The following is a 24,853-nucleotide window of genomic DNA, read 5'->3' as shown; positions in this document are numbered from 1 at the left end:
TACGATTCCTTGCAATTAAAAGACAGAAACTTAAAAACACAACAATAATCTTATGTTTGAACCACAACATATCCCAATAATTGTCCTTCTTCAGATCAAGCGGGTCCATTGTTATTGTTCAGTAGCAGTGATTCATTCTTCCTGTAGAGCAGTGAGTGAGTGTTTCTGCCAGTGTGTTCTTTTCAAACAGAATCACAGACAAAATGTCAAACAGGAATCACGTAGATGTTTCACAACGCTGGACTTTTGAGTCGCTCATTGTGACTCACTCATCGAGGCCCTGGAAGTATGGATCTGCCTGTTGTCTTGTCTCGGTGGAGTGTTTCCTCCAGTAAAACCTGCACTTCATGTCCTACTTTCAGCCTAATCCCACCACAGCAGCAGCGTCTGGTCTGTGCAGTGTGGTTAATATGGAGTGTGTGTGTGTGTGTGTGTGTGTGTGTGTGTGTGTGAGGCAGCAGCTCCCAGCAGGACGGCAGCTCAACTCTGCCCCCTGTAGGTCTGTTTATCCATCCATCATGCATCTGCACACAGCTGGACATCTGCTCCACAGTCATACCTGTGATTCATCCACAGTTTGTTTGGACCGTGTTGCTCAACGGTTCCCACAATAAAGTTTGATGCTCGGATCCATCAGATCCTGAAAAGGAACTAAAGTTATCAGATAAATGTAGAGCAGGAAAAAGTCCAAGGTTTGACTCTGACATGTAGTGAAGTCCAAGGATGAAGTAGTACTACATGGAAATACTCAGGTGAAGTACAAATACCTCAGAATTATACTAATGTACACAACAGCAAAAACGTCATTAAAGTAAAACTAGTTTAAATCCTGCCCACCAGTGTGTGTGTGTGTGTGTGTGTGTGTGTCTGTCTGTCAGTGTGTGTGTGTGTGTGTCTGTCAGTGTGTGTCTGTCAGTGTGTGTGCGTGTGTCTGTCAGTGTGTGTGCGTGTGTCTGTCAGTGTGTGTGTGTGTGTCTGTCAGTGTGTGTGTGTGTGTCTGTCAGTGTGTGTGTGTGTGTGTGTGTGCGTGTGTGTGTCTGTCTGTTACTGTGTGTGTGTGTGTCTGTCTGTCAGTGTGTGTGTGTGTGTGTGTGTCTGTCTGTCAGTGTGTGTGTGTGTGTGTGTCTGTCTGTCAGTGTGTGTGTGTGTGTGTCTGTCTGTCAGTGTGTGTGTGTGTGTGTGTGTGTGTGTGTGTCCTCTCTGCAGACAATGACTCATTGTTCTCAAACTTTCCTCGACTCACAGACGCATCGATCACAGTCGGTTTATTTCTCGCTCTGCGCTCTGGGACTCCTGGATCCTCGGCTCATCAGCTCTGATGTCACCGATCGCTTCGTCAGGCCGACATGTCAGCGCCGTCTGAGACCCACAGCTCCTACAGAGAGTTTAGTTTTCTCCAGGCCTCATCGTTTAAAAGGTTCAAATATTAAGTATGTTCTTTAACAAATCATTTTTAAGCCTTTTGTCTCAGCCTGGGAACAGTGTCAGTGTCAGTTAATAGGAAACAGACACGTTCAGGTTCCTCCTCTGGGACATTTCGACCTAAAACTGTTGGTACCTGATACTTCAGCCTGGAACTAAATATTAACATGAAGGAATTTCATTTACACCAAGGCTGGTCCCTCCTGGACAGATCAGCCACAGGGTTTAAACCCAGAATCCTATTGCTCAGAGCAGAAAGTATGACACCATGGCACCATCCCAAAATAATAACACTATGACTATTTGCTTCTCATTGTTCTTCTGACCTTTGTATTTCAGGGTGCAGTTCCTCAAACGTCCACTAGATAAACTGACACTAACACACTCCTCCATGTTGCTCAGGTGCAGCTAAGCTGAAGAACCAGCAGTGGCTTCAGTTAGAGTGGGAGGAACATCATGTAGTGTAAATCTGCTGGAGGAAGAGGAACGTCATATGTCATCAGATCCCATTACACAAAGAGCAGATGTTAACGAAGGACGTCAGAGGCTGCTAGATCATCATTTACAGTCCGACCTCACGGCCTGCAGGCTGCACCGCAGGAGTCCCGTTAGCTTTCAGTGAAGCTTCTCCACTTTTCCTCTGACCTCACAGTGAACGCTCTTCATCCCTCCAAACCCCCCGTCTCACCTGGATCTGAATCAGGCCCAGAGCAGAGAGACGACTGCTGTGACTCCTTTCTCGTCTGCTGGAAATGAAACAACAGCAAAGAAACCGAGTGTGGAACGGTTCTGTTCTGTCAGGGCGCTTAGTGATGGGATGTGTCCTCAAATCAGGCTCTTCAATAAGGGGTTTTGTTTCTTCAGACTGTGTTTAAGATACAGGTCTTTAAATTGTCACTGAAAACTCTCCTCTTTTCAAATTCAGAATAAACTCTTCTTCCTGTTTCTGTTTCAGCATGGTGGGAAAAACTTCACTTCACTTTGTTCTGAGTTTTAGATAAAGGGCAAATCACAAATTTAAAATATGAAACTTAAATCTGAAATGAATGAAACCAACTTTAGTAACTGTTCATTTCAGTCGTTTTTCAACTCGAATATCTAAAAACAACAGTCGGTGCTTTATATATTCAAAGGGCTCTTGATATTTCATCCATCAGTAACGAAGAGGACGGCTGGAGCCCCAGTATCAGTAACATATGAACAACAGGGATGATCAGCCCTAACCACAGACAGGGTTAAGGCTGATTGCTGGAAAACCCGTCACCAGTGAAAAGAAAATATTTCCAGACCTGCTCGGTGTTTCTGAACAGCCACCGACACACCCACAGTCTCTGGGAGCCTCCTCCCCGTGATCAAACAGGGATCAACCAGTCACAGAGCTGAACTACCTGTTTGCCAGGTCAGAGTTTCAACACCCAAACTCAACAGCTCCACAACTGTGAGGCCAGAACAGAAACTCTGGCTCAGAGTTAAAACTTACAGTAAGTGTGATGCACTGTGGGGTTACTGGGGTTTAATAACAGTTCCAGCCTGGTCCCCACCAGGGTGGATCAGGACCCAGCGTGTGGATCAGGACACAGTATGTAATAAAACAGATGCTCATTGACTCATCAGTGCAAAGGAGGCATTTACCCTTATAAACATATTCACTGTTTTATATTGAAGCTTTCATCAGACTGTGTGACTGATCAGATAAACAAATCTCCCATTTTTATCTCTGATCAACAGCCTTACAATAATTTATTGCAATAATGAGTCGAAAAAGCTTAATTGTAATTTCTAGATTTTCCACAACCTGAACCACAATGATCCACAGGCTTTGCTGCTCAGTGCTTTTGAACATTTCCATCCCATCATCCTATAATGAAACCAGCATCTAAACTATGGTCCAAGTTGGACCAAAGACTGATGTGTTGGACCGTGTTTTACTGCTAATCCTCAGGGATCCTCATGACATCGATCTGAAAGGCTCAACTCAGGCAGGATCTAATGAACCAGATGCTCATTTTTAGATAATTACCATGTGATCTCAAGAAAACAAGTCATTTTTTGTGGTAAACACGTCCTTATCTCAATAAAACAGTAAGTGCAAGCCCAGATCTTCTCTGCTCCTGCGGTTTTCTGATCTGCTGTGGGTTTGATTTAATTTAACCTGAAAAACACTTGAAATGTGCCTTTAGAGTCTGGGTCAGGCTGCAGAACCTTGTGGAAAAGCTGGGAGTGTAGAGATTTGACTCTGAGCTGGATCCAGTCATCAACCGGTTAAACTGGTTCTGACTCAGTGCACAGAAACATCCCGAAGCCGCCAGACAATCAGCAGCTAATGAGAGAGCTGGGACGGTTTCAACATCTTCCTGACTTCACCTCTGTGCTGATTGGACGGAGCAGCATTCTGCTGAAAGATGTGTGTCAGAGCCTCAGCCTGACTTTGGCTGGACTGACCTGACTCTCGAACCGGCAGATGTGACCTGACACGATGCTGCGACGCAGGTCGGTTATGTATTCATGCAGAAATGCAGCGTCTGTTGAGAGAAGACCTGAGCAGCTGCAGTCAGTGAAGAAGCTAAACTGGACTCGTGGAGATGTGTTGGGTTGATTTCATCTAAGAGTATGATGTTAATTATTTTCCCCAGGCAGCAGAAAATACTGATTGGAAGATTTATGTAGTACTTGAACCAGTCTCGACCTACGATCAGGGCCCTGTCACCTTTAGACCAACCGTCTCTGCTTTACTGAGGAGGTGCCTGTTATATCAGTGTGTTAAACCCTTCAGCTCGTCAACTCCTTCACTCCCTAAATGATATTTGACTGACTGCAGTTTTGTCCAGTCCTGACCCCCCCTCTGTCTCACAGTCCAGCTGTGGACGCCCCTTGCATTCCAGTAATTACACAAACAGGATCTTTGTTTATTTATTTGTCGTCAGGCAGTCGTGCCTCTGGCTGCCGTCACTCATCTGACATTAACAGGCACTCGGCGTGCCATCTGCTTTGGGGGGGGCAAAGCCTTTAATCACCTCTAAGGCCGTCGGACGGCCCAGCAAAGGTCCTTAGGAGCTTAAAAAGCACAACCAGCACGCTTTCGCTTCCATTTACGCATCAGCTCTGACAAACCAGTTCAGTATTTGTGGGTAATCACTCACCGGTTAACTTTATTGATAATATATTCTCCTGCGCCATCATTAGTGATGGTGCAGGCCCGTTGGTTTTCTGCACTGGACTACCTGAGTGTGCACGTCTGTGATACAGTCCAGTGGCTCTAATGAGATTAAAGACATCACGGCTGTGCACAGATTTAGCCTGTGTGGCCTAAAACAGGAACTACAGAGCGATCAGGAGTGAAAACACTAAATGGATGTTGGTAAAAATGATCACTGCTTGATGCTGTGACCCTGACCCTGACCCTGACCCTGACCCTAACCCTGAACCTGACCCTAACCCTGCCCATCGTATTGACTGTACTACAGTATTGTGCACGGCCTAGACCGCCGAAAAACATCATCTGCATTTAAATCAGCAATTAATTAATTTTAAAACCTTCCAGGTGAACCAGTGAGCAGCTACGTCAGGAGACGTGTCCCGTGGTCGTTGAGAAAGGGATGCGGCCTTCAGTCCACCCTGGAGTCAGAGCTCTGATCTGAGGAGCTTCAGGCTCAGCAACGATATCAGGCAACAACATGACGTCAGAAATAAATGTGACGTTGCACAGTGTTGGCAAAACAACGTCACTGAGCAAAGTATTGGAGCACGCAACCTTTGGGGCTGCACAGCTCTGCAAAGTGGCCAGAAATATGTGGACAGGTCTGTCTCATTTTACTGAACCAAATGTTTAAATGTTTTATTATTTTTGTTTTGATCAGAAACAGCCCTGATTTATTCTTCACTGACATTTGACTGTATGTTGTTGGTGCTGAAGGAGTATTTATACCCTTTTACTGCAGTAACAGTACAAATACCACAGTGTAAAAATCCTGTTCTAAGTAAAAGTCCTGTGTTCCAAGTGTTACTGCAGTAAAAATCCAAAAGTACCATCATCCAAATGTACTTGAAGTAAAAGTATTACTCATTGTGCAGAATGGCCCATTTCACATGAATGGATCTGATATTATTGGATTCTAATTATTGATTATTGTGTTGATCACTTTAATGTTGGAGCTGACGTTAACTACCTTATGTACTTCTAATTTGAAGTACTTTATATACTGCTGGGTAGCTGACGTTAACTACCTTATATACTTCTAATTTGAAGTACTTTATGTACTGTTGGGCAGCTGACGTTAACTACCTTATATACTTCTAATTTGAAGTACTTTATGTACTGTTGGGTATCTTGGGAATTTCCCACCAGGGATCAATAAAGTTTGATGATCAGACTGTATTTCCATCTGATTCTGGACTAAAGGTGTCACATAAATGTACTGCAGTATAAAGGAAATACTGTAGTATAGTTACTACGTGTTGAATTAACACCTTCCTCCTGCTGTAACGCGGGTCTCACCGGGGCGGGCGGCTATAATTAGCGGCTATAATTAGCCGCCCCGCTCCTCCGGTGCGCGCAGGCACATATGTCGAACCGGGCGGGGGAAGGGGGGGGACTTCCGTGTTGGGTGCCACCGTAAAGCAGGAAGCGCTGCAGTAACGCGTGTCCCGCTGCTGTTTATCTACAGGTATGTCCACCGGTACCGACCCAAACCTGCCGTTATTGTGTCGGTGTGTCACCCGGGAAGTGGCCGCAGTGTCGGGACTTTACCGAACCGTTAGTTTCCGCAGCTAACTGCTCCGGACCGCCTCTGTTTCCAGGCTGGTTCGGTAGAGTCCTAGCGGGCTGCGACGACCCGTTGACGACGGTTCTGGCCGCACCGACTGATTAACGTGTCGTGTGAACTCCCTAACAGGTGATTTACCGGCACCGAGCCGCGGTTCCGATGCCCGGGGAGCTGGAGCCGCTACATGGAGGCTAACTGACCCAGGACCAGCAGCACACCGAGGGACTGCGGCACATTAGCAGCGGGATGCCCGCCGGTAAGAGCCCGTGTGTCGGTGTTTATCACCGACGGTGTGTGTGTGTATGTGTGTGTATGTGTGTTAAACGACACGTTGAAGGAAAAAACACGACAACTCGGTGTGTCCGTGTTGCGTTTAATGACACAGTTTCCTTTAATTACAACAACGACACGAAGTTTAAAAGAAGTGCAGTGGTGCGTTCAATGTCACTGCTGGCATGTGAGGCGTTTGAGGGCTTCTGATGTTTCCTCTCACCCCAGTGGTGCCTTCAGTTGCTGTTTATGTTAATCTTTTACTGTTTTCTGACGTAAAGGGGATTAATTAAATAACTGAGTCACTTACTGTAAGTTTTTAATGTTCACAGTAAATTAAGAAAAAAGGAAAATCTTATTCTGAAAAGATGGAACCACAGAATTCTAAGTTTTCATGAAAAAAATGATTTATCAGTTGTATTACTGACTTTTGCAGACTTAAACATTTCTTTATGATTTATTGTAATTTATACAGTTGCTCAAAAGAAAAGCAACTCTGGTGATTTATTTATCAATCTGAAATATCAAAATACTGTTTGTGTCCAGACAGACTGGGACAATTTACTTCTTTTCTCTTGTTAATATCACTGTAAACATCTTAAGGGCCAACAAAAGCGGTTTGAAGACTGGTAATTGATTTTCTGTGACAGTTTTTTTTGTTATGCATACAGTGGGTACGGAAAGTATTCAGACCCCTTTAAATTTTTCACTCTTTGTGTCATTGCAGCCATTTGCCAAAATCAAAAAAGTTCATTTTATTTCTCATTAATGTACACTCAGCACCCCATCTTGACAGGAAAAAACAGAAATGTAGAAATTTTTGCAAATTTATTAAAAAAGAAAAACTGAAATATCACATGGTCATAAGTATTCAGACCCTTTGCAGTGACACTCATATTTAACTCACATGCTGTCCATTTCTTCTGATCCTCCTTGAGATGGTTCTGCTCCTTCATTGGAGTCCAGCTGTGTTTAATTAAACTGATTGGACTTGATTAGGAAAGGCACACACCTGTCTATATAAGACCTTACAGCTCACAGTGCATGTCAGAGCAAATGAGAATCATGAGGTCGAAGGAACTGCCCAAGGAGCTCAGAGACAGAATTGTGGCAAGGCACAGATCTGGCCAAGGTTACAAAAGAATTTCTGCAGCACTCAAGGTTCCTAAGAGCACAGTGGCCTCCATAATCCTCAAATGGAAAAAGTTTGGGACGACCAGAACTCTTCCTAGACCTGGCCGTCCAGCCAAACTGAGCAATCATGGGAGAAGAGCCTTGGTGAGAGGTAAAGAAGAACCCAAAGATCACTGTGGCTGAGCTCCAGAGATGCAGTAGGGAGAAGGGAGAAAGTTCCACAAAGTCAACTATCACTGCAGCCCTCCACCAGTCAGGGCTTTATGGCAGAGTGGCCCGACGGAAGCCTCTCCTCAGTGCAAGACACATGAAAGCCTGCATAGAGTTTGCCAAAAAACACATGAAGGACTCCCAGACTATGAGAAATAAGATTCTCTGGTCTGATGAGACCAAGATTGAACTTTTTGGCGTTAATTCTAAGCGGTATGTGTGGAGAAAACCAGGCACTGCTCATCACCTGCCCAATACAATCCCTACAGTGAAACATGGTGGTGGGAGCATCATGTTGTGGGGGTGTTTTTCAGCTGCAGGGACAGGACGACTGGTTGCAATTGAAGGAAAGATGAATGTGGCCAAGTACAGAGATATCCTGGAAGAAAACCTCTTCCAGAGTGCTCAGGACCTCAGACTGGGCCGAAGGTTCACCTTTCAACAGGACAATGACCCTAAGCACACAGCTAAAATAACAAAGGAGTGGCTTCGGAACAACTCTGTGACCGTTCTTGACTGGCCCAGCCAGAGCCCTGACCTAAACCCAATTGAGCATCTCTGGAGAGACCTGAAAATGGCTGTCCACCAACGTTGACCATCCAACCTGACAGAACTGGAGAGGATCTGCAAGGAAGAATGGCAGAGGATCCCCAAATCCAGGTGTGAAAAACCTGTTGCATCATTCCCAAGAAGACTCATGGCTGTACTAGCTCAAAAGGGTGCTTCTACTCAATACTGAGCACAGGGTCTGAATACTTATGACCATGTGATATTTCAGTTTTTCTTTTTTAATAAATTTGCAAAAATTTCTACATTTCTGTTTTTTTCTGTCAAGATGGGGTGCTGAGTGTACATTAATGAGAAATAAAATGAACTTTTTTGATTTTGGCAAATGGCTGCAATGACACAAAGAGTGAAAAATTTAAAGGGGTCTGAATACTTTCCGTACCCACTGTAGATTGATTGATTCATCGTGTTATCAAGTAGATTTGGCAAAAACTCATTAATCCCTGGTAGCGAAGAAAAAAAGATACCAAGTATAAAACTGATGAACGTGTAAAAATAAGGTGTTGTGCTCTGTGGTTACAGTAAAATGAGCGGAGGAGGCAGGAGGTGCTCTTCCTTTCAGGGAAGCTGGTGCACCTCCTCTACAAAACACTGCAGGAGTCCCTGTGCTGCGTTTGCTGTCGGCTTCTGTTGGTGAACGTGTGATCAGTTGAAGTGCCTCCGTACGAGAACAAAGCAGAGTCATTGTCAGACCTGGACTGACCAGCTGAAACTTCCTAAACGTAAATAACCCATGAGCTCACCTGACCTGCAGGGCGACGGCAGCGAGCTGTAAATGCCACAGCTTCTTATCAGAAATCATTACCTGTCGGCTGCGGCACCAACCGCAGTTAAACTTTGGCCCTTCTTCTCTGCCGTCGATGGTGTTTAACTGTGCGGTTGCTGAAAAACTGACAGATTTCATGGTGTTTTATCTTGAACTGGATGTGTGTCCTGGAAATTGACGTTTCTGGACTGGCGTTTAAAGGCTCAGTGCTGCGTGCACGGTCACCTGTTTGTTGATCATTAGTTATTTGTTGATTGTTGTCACTGACCTTGTCTAAAACAGTAAGAACAACAACCTGAGCAATCTTAAGTTAAAACTGTACTTTGATTGTATTGGAGGAACCGGACGTTCTGTGCGTTCTGCAGCCTCACTGACCCTCATTTCACCCTTAAACACACAGTCACATGTGAGGAGGTTTATTAGAGCCTGTGTTCAGAGTTGATATAACACTGATTTAATGTGGAACACCTCGTTCGTCAGTGAGCTGGAAAGGCAGCAGGGAGTCTCGGAGGGAATTGGACAAATGGGTCAGAACACACCAGAGACCTGTTGATTCCAGCTCAGCAGAGGGTGAAGTCAGAGGATTATTAGTCTGATCAAATAGATTCCTAATACGTTATTTGTGTTGTTTCCATTCTGACAGTGGCCAGTCTGTTTTAAAACTCACTACGTGCTTTCATAGAGATTCAGAAAACAGAACTTCACTTGTGAGACCAACAGCATGTAAAGTGATCTGATCTAATCAACAGAGGGACGTGCTGGACTGAACAGCAGCTGTTGGCCTGTTTTTGGCCTTTATTTGCTATGTCTTCCTCCTGAACTCTGCCCTGGCTCAAACTTCCCTCTGCAGTGATGGTTTGATTACCGTCGACTTCCCGAGAGTTTAGTTAAACAGCACTGACAAAGTACTTTATGAAAATTAATAAAAAACAAATATGATGATCAGATTTCTGTAAGTTAAACTGAGCTTCGATTGTTGACCTCATGTTAATGTCTCTGGCTGTTTGGGATCAGCAGCACCTGATACCTATAAAAATAAAGTATAGCCTTCAAACATAACAAACTCTAAACCTGTTTATAATAAGGATAGCCTGATAATGCTTTTCGTCCTCTTCCTGTTGTTGTTATGGACTATACACACAGTCGGATTGATGTGTGTGTGGTGCAGTGGGCTGCAGAGGCTCCTGGTGTGTTATTTTTAAATTTCATGCCTGCACCACATAGGACGATTATTCACATGAGAAGTGGTCAAAGTTGAGTCTGAAGGATTCCCATCTAACCAAAGTTTAGTCGTCTGGTGCAGGTGCAGTGAGTCCGACCATAAGAATTTAATCTTTTTCAATTATTCCTCCTTCTTCCACGTGAAGCATTTTAATGATCGTGAACGTTTTATAATCGTCTGATTCTCTCAGCTGCCTCCGTCAATCCTCTGTTCTGACTTGAACCTCCTTCATCCTGAACACACAGTGTAAATGTACGAGAGATGAGGCTTCAGAAAGTGTGTGCGCTGTCATGGCGGACACTGTTTCTATTTTGGGAACGCTGGACTCTGGGTGCCCTCGCCTTTCTCCTCCGGCAGCTGCTCTGGCAGGTAACCAGCAGCTGAAGAACCGTTTTCTGCTAGAGACCCAGTTGGCTGCTGAGACAAGTAGGATGAGAAATCTGAGTCTCTGGCTCAGAAAGTCTCTCTGCAGACTCATTATGTGCTGGAGCAGTGGATGGTGGAGGTGCTATTCCAGACTGCTGATGTCTGGATGTTGGCATTTCACTGCAGGCAGCGTCTGCAGCTTCAAGGACTCTGCTCCCCTGCAGCCTGTGTGTCGGCTCTGTAATTTCTCCCAGTGGTAAACTGCTGATTACATTAGCGGTAATGTGACGCCTTCGCCATCGATCCCTGATGGGCCGATGCGGCAGAATGGAGCAGTGTGTGTGTGTGTGTGTGTGTGTGTGTGAATATGTTAGTGACGGTGACACTGCAGTCGGGATGAACTCGCTGTTGCTCATCGTGGTCGAGTTGGAAAAGCTGAAATTCGCTTTGTGTCTGACTGAATGTGAGCTCACTGTCCTCAGAGCAGCCAGAGGTTATCATTCATTTGTTCCTGCTCACATGTGGGGCTGAGAGATGCACCCAAATAATCATTTGTGTAACTGGAGTTTCTGTGGTTGTACAGAATGTCTACACTGTGAAACTGAGTTTCTGGAGCCTCTGCAGAATAATCTGCAATGAGTTTCCATTTGTTGTTGAGGTTTTCAGTCGATCCTTTGTGGCTGTGTGCAGATCCAGCAGCAGGCACAAACAGCAGATGAAGAATTGTGTTTTTAAATCTGCTGAAATAGATTTTTACTCTGGTGTCTGGTTTCTATTCCCCTGAAGCGTCTGGTGCGGACAGTCCACACTTGGCTCTGTGGGATAAACGTTTTTTGGCTTTCTAAGGGCAGGACAGAGGGTACGGGTCTTTTATTGTGAACACGTCTCCTACTTGAAACTGATTTTAGTTTTGGCTGTGTAGTCCAGGATGCTGCTGCTGCTGAATGTTTGACCAGGTCATCAAAAAGATCCCATGTCATTCCAGTCTTCGATTCTTTTCACTGTATGTCCATCGAATTGACAAAATCCATTTTAAGATGGTCTGTGGACAGTAAGTGTATGAAGTGATCTGACTTTGTAAGTCTCTGTGGAAATCGTAACAAAGCGGCTCCAGACCTGCAGTTTACGGCTCCTCTAGTTACTTTTTATTCTTTACTTATGTTGTTTCTGTGTTTTAGGTCTTCTATTGAGGAGTAATCTGTGATATCTGGTATAAAATTCTCTGATATGATGCATTTCTTGGTAATTAAAGCTGTTGTGTCCCTCTAAAGGCCTGAAAAACCTGATGGGAGTTTGTCTAAGATATGTCAGAAATATAGCAGCCACCTGTCAGCTCAGGGAGGAGCTTTGGGTCAGGTTTTGTCCAGTTCTGCTGGAAATGTTGTTGTGCACATTTGATGCTTTGAGCGCTACAGTGATTTCTCAGCATGTGCACTTTAATATAAGACTGAAGATCTAGCAAAACAAAACGTGAATACGCAGGGTTTTAACTCGCCGACGCCACACGCCCTCTGTGTGGCGTTCAATGACCCTGAAGCACTGATGTTAAATAAACACGTGAAAAGGAGTTGGTCAGGTGCAGCGATGGGTTTAATGCTGAATTAGCTGCTGTAGCTGTCAGTTATTGTTGCTAATTGTGTGTGTGGTTGCTGCTCCGTTTCTCATCTCGTCTGTTGTGGTCCACAGGCTCTCATTATCCTCCGAGTATTAACCACCTCAATTAGGTCATTATGTAGGACAAACCCTCCATCGCCGCCGTCGCTCACATGCTCTGCTGCAGCTGAGGGAACAGTCCGATAAGCACGAGGTTGGATGTGCGGAGAGACGTGGGTGCGAAGGTGCAAGGGAGGGACGGCTGAAGTGATTCCCCAGTGGCTGTTCTTCACCAACAGACCGTTTTGGTGAAAGTGTTTGTGTAAAGTATTAATTTGTTATGCAGTGACTGGTTACACCTGTGAGTCCCAGTAAGGCTCCACTGCTGACACATTGTCTGTTTAACTGGGATTTATGGGATGTTTGTGTTGGTCACTGCCTGCTCCTACAAGCAGGAATATCTCTTATCTGCATGTTGTCTCTTCTCAGCCGCAGCCCAGAGTCTCTGCTTATTTGCTCTTATAGCAAAGAGGATTTGAGAAAATCAGAAATGTAAAATATCCATGACTTAGTTTGGATGCGAGGTGCTTCTTCTCCACGGTCCCTGCTATAAACCGATCACTCTGATTTCCTGGAGCTCCTTTACGTTCACTGTGGTGTAAATGTGTCTAAATTGGATGTGGCCCACCTGCAGTGAGTTTTCTGTGTGTTCAGATCTTCAAAGGTCTTTCCGGCGAGGGCCCGGTCACCCAGCATGCATCTGTGTGGTGGAACAGAGCACTTGAGATGCAGTCGGAGTCGGTGAAACCCAGCGGGCCTGTGCTGTGGTGCTAACTGTGCGTGTGCAGTCGGCTGTGATTTGTATGCACAGTGGAAGACGGTTTGTTCTGCAAAGGAGGATTTGGCCTAAAAATAACTTCAAAGGAGAAGCAGCCCCCTCTGTTTCCTCCGCCGGTCGCATCTTTGCAGAGGGGAGGCTTTTATCTCTGCTCCTCGTTGGCTGACACTCAACTTGCTGCTTTTCTCCACTTCATGAAGGATTTTACTCTTTTCCCGTGGCCTGTTTGTTTGCATCTCTATCAGCGTCAGGCAGGTGTCGATGCAGACGCGCAGCAGCAAAATAAAAACAGGCTTCTTTGTGCAGATTAACAGCAAAGTGTTTGTGTGAGAACAATGAAGGATCGGCTGAATGGAACAGGGGGAGTTTGGTGCTGAAGGAACTTTTCTTCTCCTTGAACTAAATCAAAAGACCTTTTTGGGAATAATGAAGCAGCATCTGCATGTTCCCATGTCGTTAAAGCAAAAACAAGACACTGACCCTTTAGAACACGTCATTGTTCAACATGGGATTATAGCTCCAGGGCAGAAAAGGGGAAAACTCACTGTTGTTTGGATTTTATTGTTTTCCAAAGCTCGAGGGCCCAGAAAGCCTGTTGTCCACCGTTCCCCTGTAGCTGAGGAGGATCCACATCACATCAGGAGGCCGATGACATTTACAGTATTTGCCCATATTTGATTTAAAATGTCAGTTTCAGCCAGTCGTCGTCTTTTAACATGAGCCCCACTGTGACCAGCTCACTGTGGCTAATATGAACTGGAATGTCTTTGAGGTGCAGACACATACAGGCCCCTCATATCCTTATAATGACTACAACTCCCACAATGCCTTCGCCTCATCACATTTTAAACGTCTCTTCCTTCTGCTGGATTGTCAGGGAGAGAAACAAAGAGCGGCACATGGAGACGACCGTCCAGCTTCAGCCTGAATGTCGGCTCGTCCTTGCTGCTCTGGCCGAGCTCTCGTTGCGTCGCGTATTTGTTTTCAGAGCACAGCAGCAGTCCGGCGGCTCGCTGTGTGATCCCTCCGGCTCTGCGGCCTGTCCTTTTTTGGACACGAGATGTTGATAAATCTCTGGAAAGAATGTCTGAGCCCGCTGACCCGAGGGTTTCCACTGCCGCTGTGTTTATTTGGACTTAAATTGAGCAAAGTGATGAAACGGGAAGACAGAAATGAGACGCAGGTGTATTTAAATACAGTATTTAAAGTCTTGTCAGTGCAGGTGTACACAGGTGTTCCCAAACGTTCATCCTTCTCAGCCAAATCTGGACAATACATATATATTCGTATGTATAATAAGCATATCTCTGTAGATTCAGTGTGAGCAGCTTTCTGAGAACGTTATCAAAGACAAATATGCTCCTTTATCACTGAACCTGCTTGTGAATCAAGTTTTCTTCAGTATCAAACTGATCAAAAAGTTTCTTTGCACATCTCTGGATGCAAACAAGCAGGAACAGCTAATTCCAGATCTAGACAGAAAACTGTGTCAGACTTGAACAAAAACACTGTTCTCTGTTTTCTGAAATGTGTTAGTTTGTCAGTGGAATCTGGTTCATCGTCAGCATTTTTGACACTAATCAAACCAAGTGGGAGACATCACGTCTGTGTATGTGTTTGGGGATCTGAGGATTCGATCAGTAGTTGTGGTCTGTGTGTCCCACTTGACGTACAAGTAGGTTTTCCCTTTAGTAAACAATGTGAAGAGCAAAGTCTCTTTTTATTTTGACCCTTTGTCGCAGGTTTTGACCTGAGTGTGGACCTGGATGTGAAGGTTTTTGACTGGAGCATCACTGGTTTGTGTTTGTCCAGAGTCAGTGCCCAGACGGACTAATCCTGCTCATGTTCTAAAGGTCTCCTAAATGTTTGTTCCTTTCCAGTGCTGTCCAAAATCACTCTGCGTCCAGAAATGATCCACTCTTGCTAGAATGTGTCTGCAGAAGTGCCAGTCACTCAGACATTTCCTCTTGTTGCTTTTCCAATAACACATTGTCATTAAAAAACTGTATTTTTTTATGACATGATTTTCTCCTCTTCTCTAAATCCAAACGTGTGAGACAGACGTTCCCGTCCTCACATAAATCGGGGGCTGTCTATGTGAGGCACACACTCAGTTACACAACCACAGAGGCCCACACACACTTACTGTGTTACACACTAGCACACGTGCACATTTTGAAATGCTGGGTTCCTGTAACAGCAGCGATTCTGCATAAACACAGTCCGATCAGGATGATTAAAACACCTCCAGCACACACACATTCCTGCTAAACACACACTCGTTTGTGTCAAATCTCCACAGTGCATATGTCTGCGATTGTGCATCTGTATTTGTGAGGGTGTGCAGGCTGTTTAACGTGACTCCCCTTCAGTCTTTGGGGCGGTGGGGGAAACGGTACCGAGGGGAATTTGAACATTTAAGCCGTTTGTGCGTGCGTGACTCTGCGGGGCAGCCGCTTCACCTGCAGCCTTCAGCAGATCTGCAGCTGCTGCGGCTGTCGAGAGGAAACACAAACTGCAAGGTCAGAGATGAGAGTCGATGTGAGAGGGGTGGAGAGAGAGGGGGTGAGCGAGCGAGCGAGCAAGGGTAGAAACACAGAGAGAGAGAGAGGGACGGAGGCATCGACGTCCACCTGGCAGGCCGTCCTCCACTTCGCCTCCAACATGATGGATTCAGAGAGCAACGAGTCGGGTAGGGGTTTGTTTTTTCGTTTGTGATGTGTGTGTGTGTTTGTGCACAGTCCAGCCATATCCCACTCTGTGTGTGTGTGTGTGTGTGTGTGTGTGTGTGTGTGTGTGTGTGTGTGTGTGTGAGTGAGAGACAGTGATGGAGTAATTGAGGCTAACAGAGTCCAGGTCTGTGTCTCAGGGAACGAGGCTGCACGGCGGCGGCCATTGATCTGCGCGGTCTGAATTACCAGGCTCAGTCATCCTGATCATCCAATCAGCTGCCCTGTTCCACTTGACGGACACACCTCGAGACCAATCGGTGCAGGGTCAAAGATTTCATGTTGTCTTAACAAAGCAGGGTGGTATTACGCTGAGAGTTAATGGGCTGCAGCTTTTGTTGTAGGTTTTTATGAATTAAAGCTCATTCACTTCAGCTGCTGCAGCTTTTGTATGGAAGCTCCTGAAAGTTTAAATGTGGAATAGTTTTTTACTGAGTGGAACCATGAGTGCACTCCTAAATACAGGGTCTGCACCTTGTCTCCAGGTAAACAGCTGTAATTGATGTGATGTGCATTGATCCCTTCGTCCTCTTTGTTCAGCCCCATAGGTCCAAGAAATATTTCTAAAGATGCAAAAAGTGTCTGAGCTGTGACCGTTGATGAGTGCAGGTTCATACGCGAGCAGAGAAGTCGCTGCACCTTAGTTTGTTCCACTGGTTATGGTTTGTTATTTTTAGTTTTTTTAGTTTAGGGTGTTTTCTGTTGGTTGTGCACATTTTAATATCGTTAAATGTCAAGAGGTGCCTCTGCAGCAGCTAGTCAAACAGGACTCCTCCGACTAATGGCTGCGTAAAATATCTCCACGTGTGCACGGCTCTAATCACATCAGACTGCATTTGCAGTCAAACCCTACCTGCTGAAGAGTAACGTGCACACGCTGTGTTCCCAGGTGAACCCGAGCATGAAGGGCTGTGTGGCGTTTTTGTGGTTCGTGGTCGTCCTTGAGCCTCAGGCTGGCAGATGTTTGATTGGCAGCAGCACCAGAGGTCATCTTTTGTCTTTCACGCTCAATTAAATCCTTCCCACCCCCCCACCACCTTCACACTGGGACACACATGTGCAGCCAATGGCGCCACCGAAACGCCGTCAAATAATATATGAATATATGAAAAACAATTTCCTGTAATTAAAATACAGGTTATACCTTTAATTGTGTTTTAATAGTTTTGTTTGTTGAGTTTACCTTTAAAAACATGACCCAACCCCAGTTATAAAACAGATCAACAATATTCTGTTAATTTTACATAATAGAAAAGAAAATGTGTGTGTTCATTTAATTTCATTACACGCTAAGCTCTTCAGTCAGTGTGCAAAACTCAGTTCCACTGACATGACATTAAAAAAATGAGGTTGTTTCTGACGATGACTGTCAACAAATCAAATAATTGATTGAACATCTCTACTTTTTAGAAATTCATGAAAAGTTACGTTAAATGAAACAGTTTTTCTCCCAGTGTTCATTCTAAAAGGAGGTTGTGGCCTGTAGAAGAGTCCTGGACCTGATGTCCAGAAATGTCCCCCCCATGTTTAATGATCCTGTCGGTCCTCACAAAGATAGCAGCACATGAGCATGAACAGATGTGAGCACAGGCAGACAGCTGGATGCCAAGACATGTCCCCCCGTCAGAACAGCTGAGTGTGAAACCTCCAGCGCTGTACACACTGACATGGACAATAACTGACAGGGCAGGAGGACGTGTCTTTGGACATACACACACGTCTCACTGCACTGTGGCATGCATTCATCTTTACACGCACACACAGAGCAAAGCACTGGCAGTCGGTTGGTGATAGACCCGATGATATTTATTGGCTGCAGACACAAGAGGAGACACTTGGAGTCTTATTCCCAAGGTTTCATCAGTCATCAGGGATGATGATCATGCTGGTGATGAAGCTGCATCACATCTCAGTTCAGACACATTTGCCAGGCCTGCGTCAGGAAGTCCAACACGAGCAGACGTCTTCATCACGTCAGGCCTGATCTGAAGTCTGACCAGTCTGAAACCCCTCAGCCAGAAGATGAAATCTCACTTCAGCCATCTCCTGCTTCTCTCTCTTCCTCCTGACCTGTAGTGTGCATTAACATTTTCAGACATTTTGCTGACATTTAACTTCAATCTGCAGACATTAAGCTGACAATGGGCTGTGATTTGTAGGTGTCTGCCTCAGGTGAGTTGCACAGACGGTTGTAACGCACGACTCTGTGAAAGTACATTTTGGAAAGAAATAGAATTTAATGTGGAATTTCTGGGGTAAACAAGTTGCCTGTTTTTGTTCTTATCTGATTGTTTAGGAGAAAAGTTATAAAATTCAAGAGTAGTTGAATTGGCTGAAGCAGCCGTGAAACGTACTACTGCTTCCAGCTGTGCTGTGTCAGAGGGCCTCTTTGCTTTGGACCATTTAAGCTTCAGTCCTGGACCTGAGCTGTTTACGTGTCAGTGACAGCTGGAACATGGAGCTGACCCAAACATCTGACTCGTAGTTTACGGATATGAAGAGAGAAGCATAAAGGACATGAACAGGAATAATCTGCAGCTAAAAGCAACTGAAGAAGTTTTTAGTCTCAGGTTTGAGTTGTCAGTCAAAGCGCTGTGGGTGGGCGAAGGTCCAACCTAAATCCCCCTTTTTAGCTTTGAAATCGAACATATTAGCTGATGTGCTCTCCTGGTACCTGTTTCACACATCCAGCCTCACAGGAAGGATTTCTCTGAGTTACAAATGAAATGTGGCTAAATCGAGACCCGTGTGCGTCCCAGAGCACCATGTTCCTGGAATCCCCTCTTTGCAGCTGGATTAATTGATATGCCGATGGCTGAGGACTGAACGTGATCAGTTTAATTCAGTCTCTGGCAGATCGAGTGGGTTTGATCGCTCGTAGAGATTCGTCCAGAGGCAGTTAATTGGATTTGCTCCGACTACACTTCTGTGAAAGCCTGTTTCTGACTCGGAAACGTCACTGCCCCGAGAGAGCGAACATGACGGCAAATACTAAAACATGAGAATCCGTGTGTCAGACATTTAACCCCAACTTAAAGCTGTGAGAGAAACATTCCCTGATTCCTGTGTATATACAGTGCTATAGTACATACCAGTCTCAAAACCACAATGTAGGCTGGAATAATAACTTCTGACACAGCCGAGTGACTTGTATGGTATTTTTATCTCATCAGTCCACCTTAAATATATGGATTGTCCCTTTAATGTGTGTCACAGTGCTGCAGGAGGAAATTGAAGTGTCATGTGGTGCTAAAGTTGGCTCTGCGTTGTGTCCCTGGAATGAATCAGAATCTGTGTGTGAGGGTGGATGTTCTTTGTTTGGCTAATCTTTCGCCTTTTCCAAATGTATTTACCAAATTCACGTGTTTTCTTTGACTTTCATTGTCAAACATGTGGCTGGAGTTATTCTTCTTTCATAATTCCCATTTTTGCCAATAATTTAAATAAGACAGTTTTGGGATTATATGTGTGACTTGATATTTCTTGGTAAACACAAAAGTTTCTCTAGTTTATTTTTAAATTGATGTTGGAGTTAAATTACATTTGACTGAACCTTATTTGTGCTGAAGTGTGTGGAGACTGAGGAGATTTTGTTCCCGCCCCCATCCAGGGCTGAGCCACAGTTTCCAGTTTTTCCATTCAGTCTTCAGCAGCAGAGCTTTTTTTTTTTCTCTTCAGCGTCACATGTCGGGGACTGATGTCTGCAAATCCCAGCTACACTAACTAATCTGAATGCTGTGTTAACCACTGGAAATGCACAGTCAATCTGTGGTATTTCTAGTAGAAATAAGCCAATGTGACTCCACTTCAAGGATAATGTCCGTCAAGTTATTTAAATATGGTAATTCATTCTTGATTTATTCTTTATTTTAAAGGTTCAGTGGTTCATATTCAGAGCGATCTGTTAGCAGCAATGAAATATAGAGTATTCCTAAATAAACCATTGTCTTAGAATGAGACTTTTGAACCTACATAGGGAGCGGGTCTCCTGTTATGGAGGTAGCCATGTTGGGCTGCCATGCTGCTACAGTAGGCCAGAATCAGAAATGGTTTTAGTAAATATTTTAGTGATGAAGTGTCTTTAAAATGCAGTAGAGACAAGTGAGAAAGGTCACTGCTAATGAGTCTTAGTGTGTCCACCAGCTTCTTCTTAATGAAAGAAGCACTCTGCAGTTTATAGGACGTGAACAAAAGCCAAATTCTGAGAGATTAAAATCACAGCCGAGTGCGGAGGTCTGACCTTCAGGCCGACCGTGACTGTGTCTCCGTGATGCTCAGACCTGAAGGCATTTCACTGCTCAGCAAAGCTGCGTGGCACAGAGCTGCATGGTATATGGTAATTACATGGTCCGCTGCTCCAGTCTCCAGCTGGACGCCCGCCATCCCTCCTCTGCAGCTGCATCCCCCTCAGACTGCAGGAGAGATGTGGTCGGTCACGTGTCTCATCACGTTAAACGCCACTTCATTAGCTCTTTTTTTTTTTTTATAGTTTGTGTGAGTGTTGGTAGGAAACAAACAGGATGAATATGAGGCCTTTGTTTGTTGGGTCTGAAGCAGTGAACCTCTCACTTCACTTTATCTCATAAATCTTAGCTGCTGATGTTTGACTGACGTGCAACATTTCCTGCTGAAATGCTTTTAAAAAGATGATGCATCAAAAAACCCAACAGGAAAACTCCTGTTTTGTGGCTCCTGTTCATTTTTGTTTTGTTGTGCAGCTGGTTCATGTTTCCAGAGTCGCTGTGGGTTGATCTCTGGCTCGTTGTCGCATTGCTGCGTTGTGCAGATGTTCTTTCAGCACAAGTAAACTCCAGTGGTGCTGCAGATCCTTTCCTGTGGTGGCGTTAGACAGTCTGCTGGCTCTTTGACACACTGAGGCCGTCTGTCACAAAAGGCAGCAGCAGGAAATAATCCAAAACCATGAGCCGAGTCAGTTACTTCAGTGGAGATGCAGTTGTTCAATGTCTGGCTGCTAAAACATGTAAAAGTCTTTATTGGGGCTGCTCTGCCCTAGACTCCAAAATAAATCCAGCCTCATATATCTGGTAGAACCCGTGAAGATATTTCTGAAATCCTCAGCGAATAAATGTCCTCGGACGTTAATGATTGACCTCATTCAGTTATTTAGCAATGTGATCCAAAGGAGTCAACTCCTAAAAGGATTAGGATTGAGTCCCCAACTCCACATCGTCTCAGTTTTCCTTCTGTTACAGGAAAGTCTGTTCAGCAGCTGCTTGATAGAAGCTTTTATTGCTCATATTTCAAATTGCAGAGACAGAGGAGCCAGAAAACCTGTTTCATGGTGAATCGTCTTCTTTTCTCGACTTTCTCAGCACCGTGCAGAAAAGAAAAGCAGGTTTTTGATCCCTTCTCCTTTCTGGGGTGTTTTGATGATCGCAGTGTGGGGCTGAGCCTCTGTCAGCTAACAGGAAGTTAAAGGCTCGGCTGATGGAAAGTGGAAAATGTGTTTTGATTCCTTTTTAGCATCAGTGAAGCAGCAGGGTCATCGTCGCTGACCTTGGTGGTCCTGAATGACCCATAAATGCTTTTATTTTGAAATACTGGTGATACAATAAACCAGAGAAATATATTACATGTGAAATAGTTTTACACACATATTAAATGTGAATATTGTCTGAACTTAAGTATGTAGAGACCTCCAGTCTGTGCAGAACCTGGCTTCAGGTTTCTGCAGTAGAATCACTCGTGTTCCTGTACAACATTTAATTTTGCCCTTCAGTCAAAAACTCCCTTTAACCAGAAGAAAAAACCTCCAGCAGAACCGGGCTCAGTTTGGGCGGTTGGGGTGAGTGGATAGAGCAGAGAGAAAAGAACAGCAACGATAGACAACAAACAGGGACCAGTAACTGCACATCAGCGATATACAGCTCCAGACGGATGATTGGCTTTATGGTCGGGTTCCGTTCTGCTCTGAGTCTCCGACTCTTTCAGGGCTGGGAAACCTTCTCACCCTGTGGGTGTCACTGACTCTGACACTGCCACAACACAAGAGCCAGACCTCTGAGCAGCAGGTTGTGGTGGCTCTGTGGTGCCCCCTTTTGGAACACTTTCACCCCACATCCACCTTCCATCAGTACAGGTTTACTGGACTGACTGCACTGGACTGTGTTGTTTATCTTACACAGGTAAACGTCGTGGGTCAGTACTTTAAATCCTCTTCACCTGACGAAAATTATTTATCAGCAGGAATATGATCGTGTCACGTTAACCCTAAACTTTATCTTCTGTAAAATACAGTTTCACACTAGATCACAGGGGAGTCAGCTAATTTCATTAAAACTATTGATTTTTGGTTAAAAAATATGGAGAAATGATCTATCACCTACTGGATGGGTCAATATCTACATTAATTTGAGATTTTATTACTTAATATAAATTGTTTTAGCATCCAGGGATCAGCGTTCGCCCTCGACTGCTGTTGTGGTGAAGAAGGCTCAGCTCTGGACATCTCTGGTTAGGCTACTGCCAAAGTGACCTGGACATGCAGAAATAGATGGATGGCTATAAATAGTTTTCTGGCCCAGTGTCAGCTTTAGCCCCCTCTACAGAGTAGATGATGGATCGTTATATAGGTCTGTTCTTAAAGGATTGTTTTGAAAGATGAAAAAGATCATTTATTGTCCCGTACCTTCAGTTTTCAGAGAGCTGTAGGTGAGCTCCATTTGTGAAGAGCGATCTCCAACTAAATGCTCTCCTTCCATCTCTGTCCGTCGATAAACAGCTTAGACAAATAATTGTATCTTGTTTCTTTCGCACCACGTCCCTCCCCCTGGACGCCCACCGGCTTCAGCTTTATCACCTTGGGGAGGAGGCGGTTTGGAGGAAAAGTTTGGAGGATTTGTGGAGTTTTGGAGGATTTGTGGAGTTTTGTGACCCTCTTGAAGCCGATAAAATGTGAGTGTTGTTTATAGTTGGTAGGCGTGGCGCTGGAGATGCAGGATTTGTTTAGGACATCAGGTTAGTGATTGATGAGGATGGAGGGAGGATGGAGGGAGGGAACTGGGCTCATTTGTCACCTCGTAGCCTGAGCAGCCTTCTCTCTCTCTCTGTGCCTCCACCTATTTCTGCCTCCTTGTTTCTTTCTTTTCTCGACCTCCTGTGTTTCATCTATCTCATCCCTCCTTTCTTTCTGTTCAGCTCCTTTGGTCTTTCCTTCCTTCTTCCCTCTCTCTTCACTCCATCTCTTTCTTTCTTTCATGCTTTCCTCTTCACCTCTGTTTCCTTTTTTTAATGTGCCCTGCCCTCATTCTTTTCCTCCCTTTCTTCCTACTCTTCCTCTCCATCCTCCTCTTCCTTGCTCTGGTTGATTTCTCCCTGGCGGTGGCTGTAATTTGCTCAGAGATGGATGGACTGGCGCTGCAATCATCTCCCTCCCTGCTGCTTTTGATGGATCTCCCGGCTCGGCTGTTGGAGTCATTCTTTGAGCCTCCCTCTGTTAGCTACCCCTCAGTGGCAGCCTGATGAAACAGCCGGCTAGAGGGAGGGACGCTTCTGGTTTAATGCGTTTCTAAAGGCCCAAATGTCACCGGATGTACTCCGGGGTCCACAGTTCTAAGTTAGACCTCACTGGTACTTACAGGGACCCCTGCTGGGCCGCAGAGCAGCACGAATCCTGAGGGACACAGACTCAACAAGTTGCTGGAAAGAATTAGATTCCTGCTGTTAATGTTTTGTTCCTGTAGATGTTTTTTAATTGGAAATGCAGTTTTAATGTCCTGACGGTGCTCTGTCAGGGTTAGACCTGGAGGTCACGGCGGACGCTCTGTGGTGATGTCGTGATGGATTTCAGAAGACAAAGATTATTATTGTATTTTAGGTTATCACACGTCAGCATGAAGGAGGTCCTGTCAGTACTGATCTCAGTGGTTTCAACCAAACCACCTGATCATTGTCTGTCCTGTCCTGTAGTCAGTTCAATAACTACTGTTGACATTTGTGTCTTGCTGGAGCTGAATATAAACAAAAACCATTATTTCCACACAATGACCCCAGTATTCAGTAGCTTTTACACGTGGTGCCCGCAGTAGGAAGAGATGAACGTAGTACAGCAGTAATGGACGTAGTACAGCAGTAATGGACGTAGTACAGCAGTAATGGACGTAGTACAGCAGTAATGAACGTAGTACAGCAGTAATGTAGTACAGCAGTAATGGACGTAGTACAGCAGTAATGTAGTACAGCAGTAATGGACGTAGTACAGCAGTAATGGACGTAGTACAGCAGTAATGGACGTAGTACAGCAGTAATGGACGTAGTACAGCAGTAATGGACGGAGTACAGCAGTAATGGACGGAGTACAGCAGTAATGGACGGAGTACAGCAGTAATGAACATAGTACAGCAGTAATGAACATAGTACAGCAGTAATGTAGTACAGCAGTAATGGACGTAGTACAGCAGTAATGAACGTAGTACAGCAGTAATGAACATAGTACAGCAGTAATGTAGTACAGCAGTAATGTAGTACAGCAGTAATGGACGTAGTACAGCAGTAATGGACGTAGTACAGCAGTAATGGACGTAGTAATGGACGTAGTACAGCAGTAATGGACGTAGTACAGCAGTAATGGACGTAGTACAGCAGTAATGGACGTAGTACAGCAGTAATGAACATAGTACAGCAGTAATGAACATAGTACAGCAGTAATGGACGTAGTACAGCAGTAATGGACGTAGTACAGGAGTAATGGACATAGTACAGCAGTAATGGACGTAGTACAGCAGTAATGTAGTACAGCAGTAATGGACGTAGTACAGCAGTAATGGACGTAGTACAGCAGTAATGGACGTAGTACAGCAGTAATGAACATAGTACAGCAGTAATGTAGTACAGCAGTAATGAACATAGTACAGCAGTAATGTAGTACAGCAGTAATGAACATAGTACAGCAGTAATGTAGTACAGCAGTAATGTAGTACAGCAGTAATGGACGTAGTACAGCAGTAATGGACG

General features: G+C 44.8%; 2 protein-coding genes across 11 annotated transcripts in view; both read left to right on the top strand.

Annotated features, from left to right (window-relative positions):
• LOC113134345 (zinc finger protein 62 homolog) overlaps positions 1-24,853 on the top strand; it is a 757,491-nt gene that overhangs the window by 329,199 nt on the left and 403,439 nt on the right. The gene's annotated exons all lie outside the window — the stretch shown is intronic.
• efr3a (EFR3 homolog A (S. cerevisiae)) overlaps positions 6,017-24,853 on the top strand; it is a 71,206-nt gene continuing 52,369 nt past the window's right edge. The window contains exons 1-2 of the mRNA XM_026313714.2: positions 6,017-6,086; positions 6,315-6,441. Of these exons, the coding sequence (XP_026169499.1) occupies positions 6,432-6,441 (10 nt within the window). The 5' untranslated portion in view covers positions 6,017-6,086; positions 6,315-6,431. The remainder of the gene's footprint in view (positions 6,087-6,314; positions 6,442-24,853) is intronic.

The sequence above is a fragment of the Mastacembelus armatus genome, chromosome 17 (assembly GCF_900324485.2).
Source record: "Mastacembelus armatus chromosome 17, fMasArm1.2, whole genome shotgun sequence".
In the NCBI taxonomy this organism is placed as follows: domain Eukaryota; kingdom Metazoa; phylum Chordata; class Actinopteri; order Synbranchiformes; family Mastacembelidae; genus Mastacembelus; species Mastacembelus armatus.
Note: the sequence above shows the minus strand (reverse complement) of the source record. Positions and strands in the feature narration are given on the sequence as shown.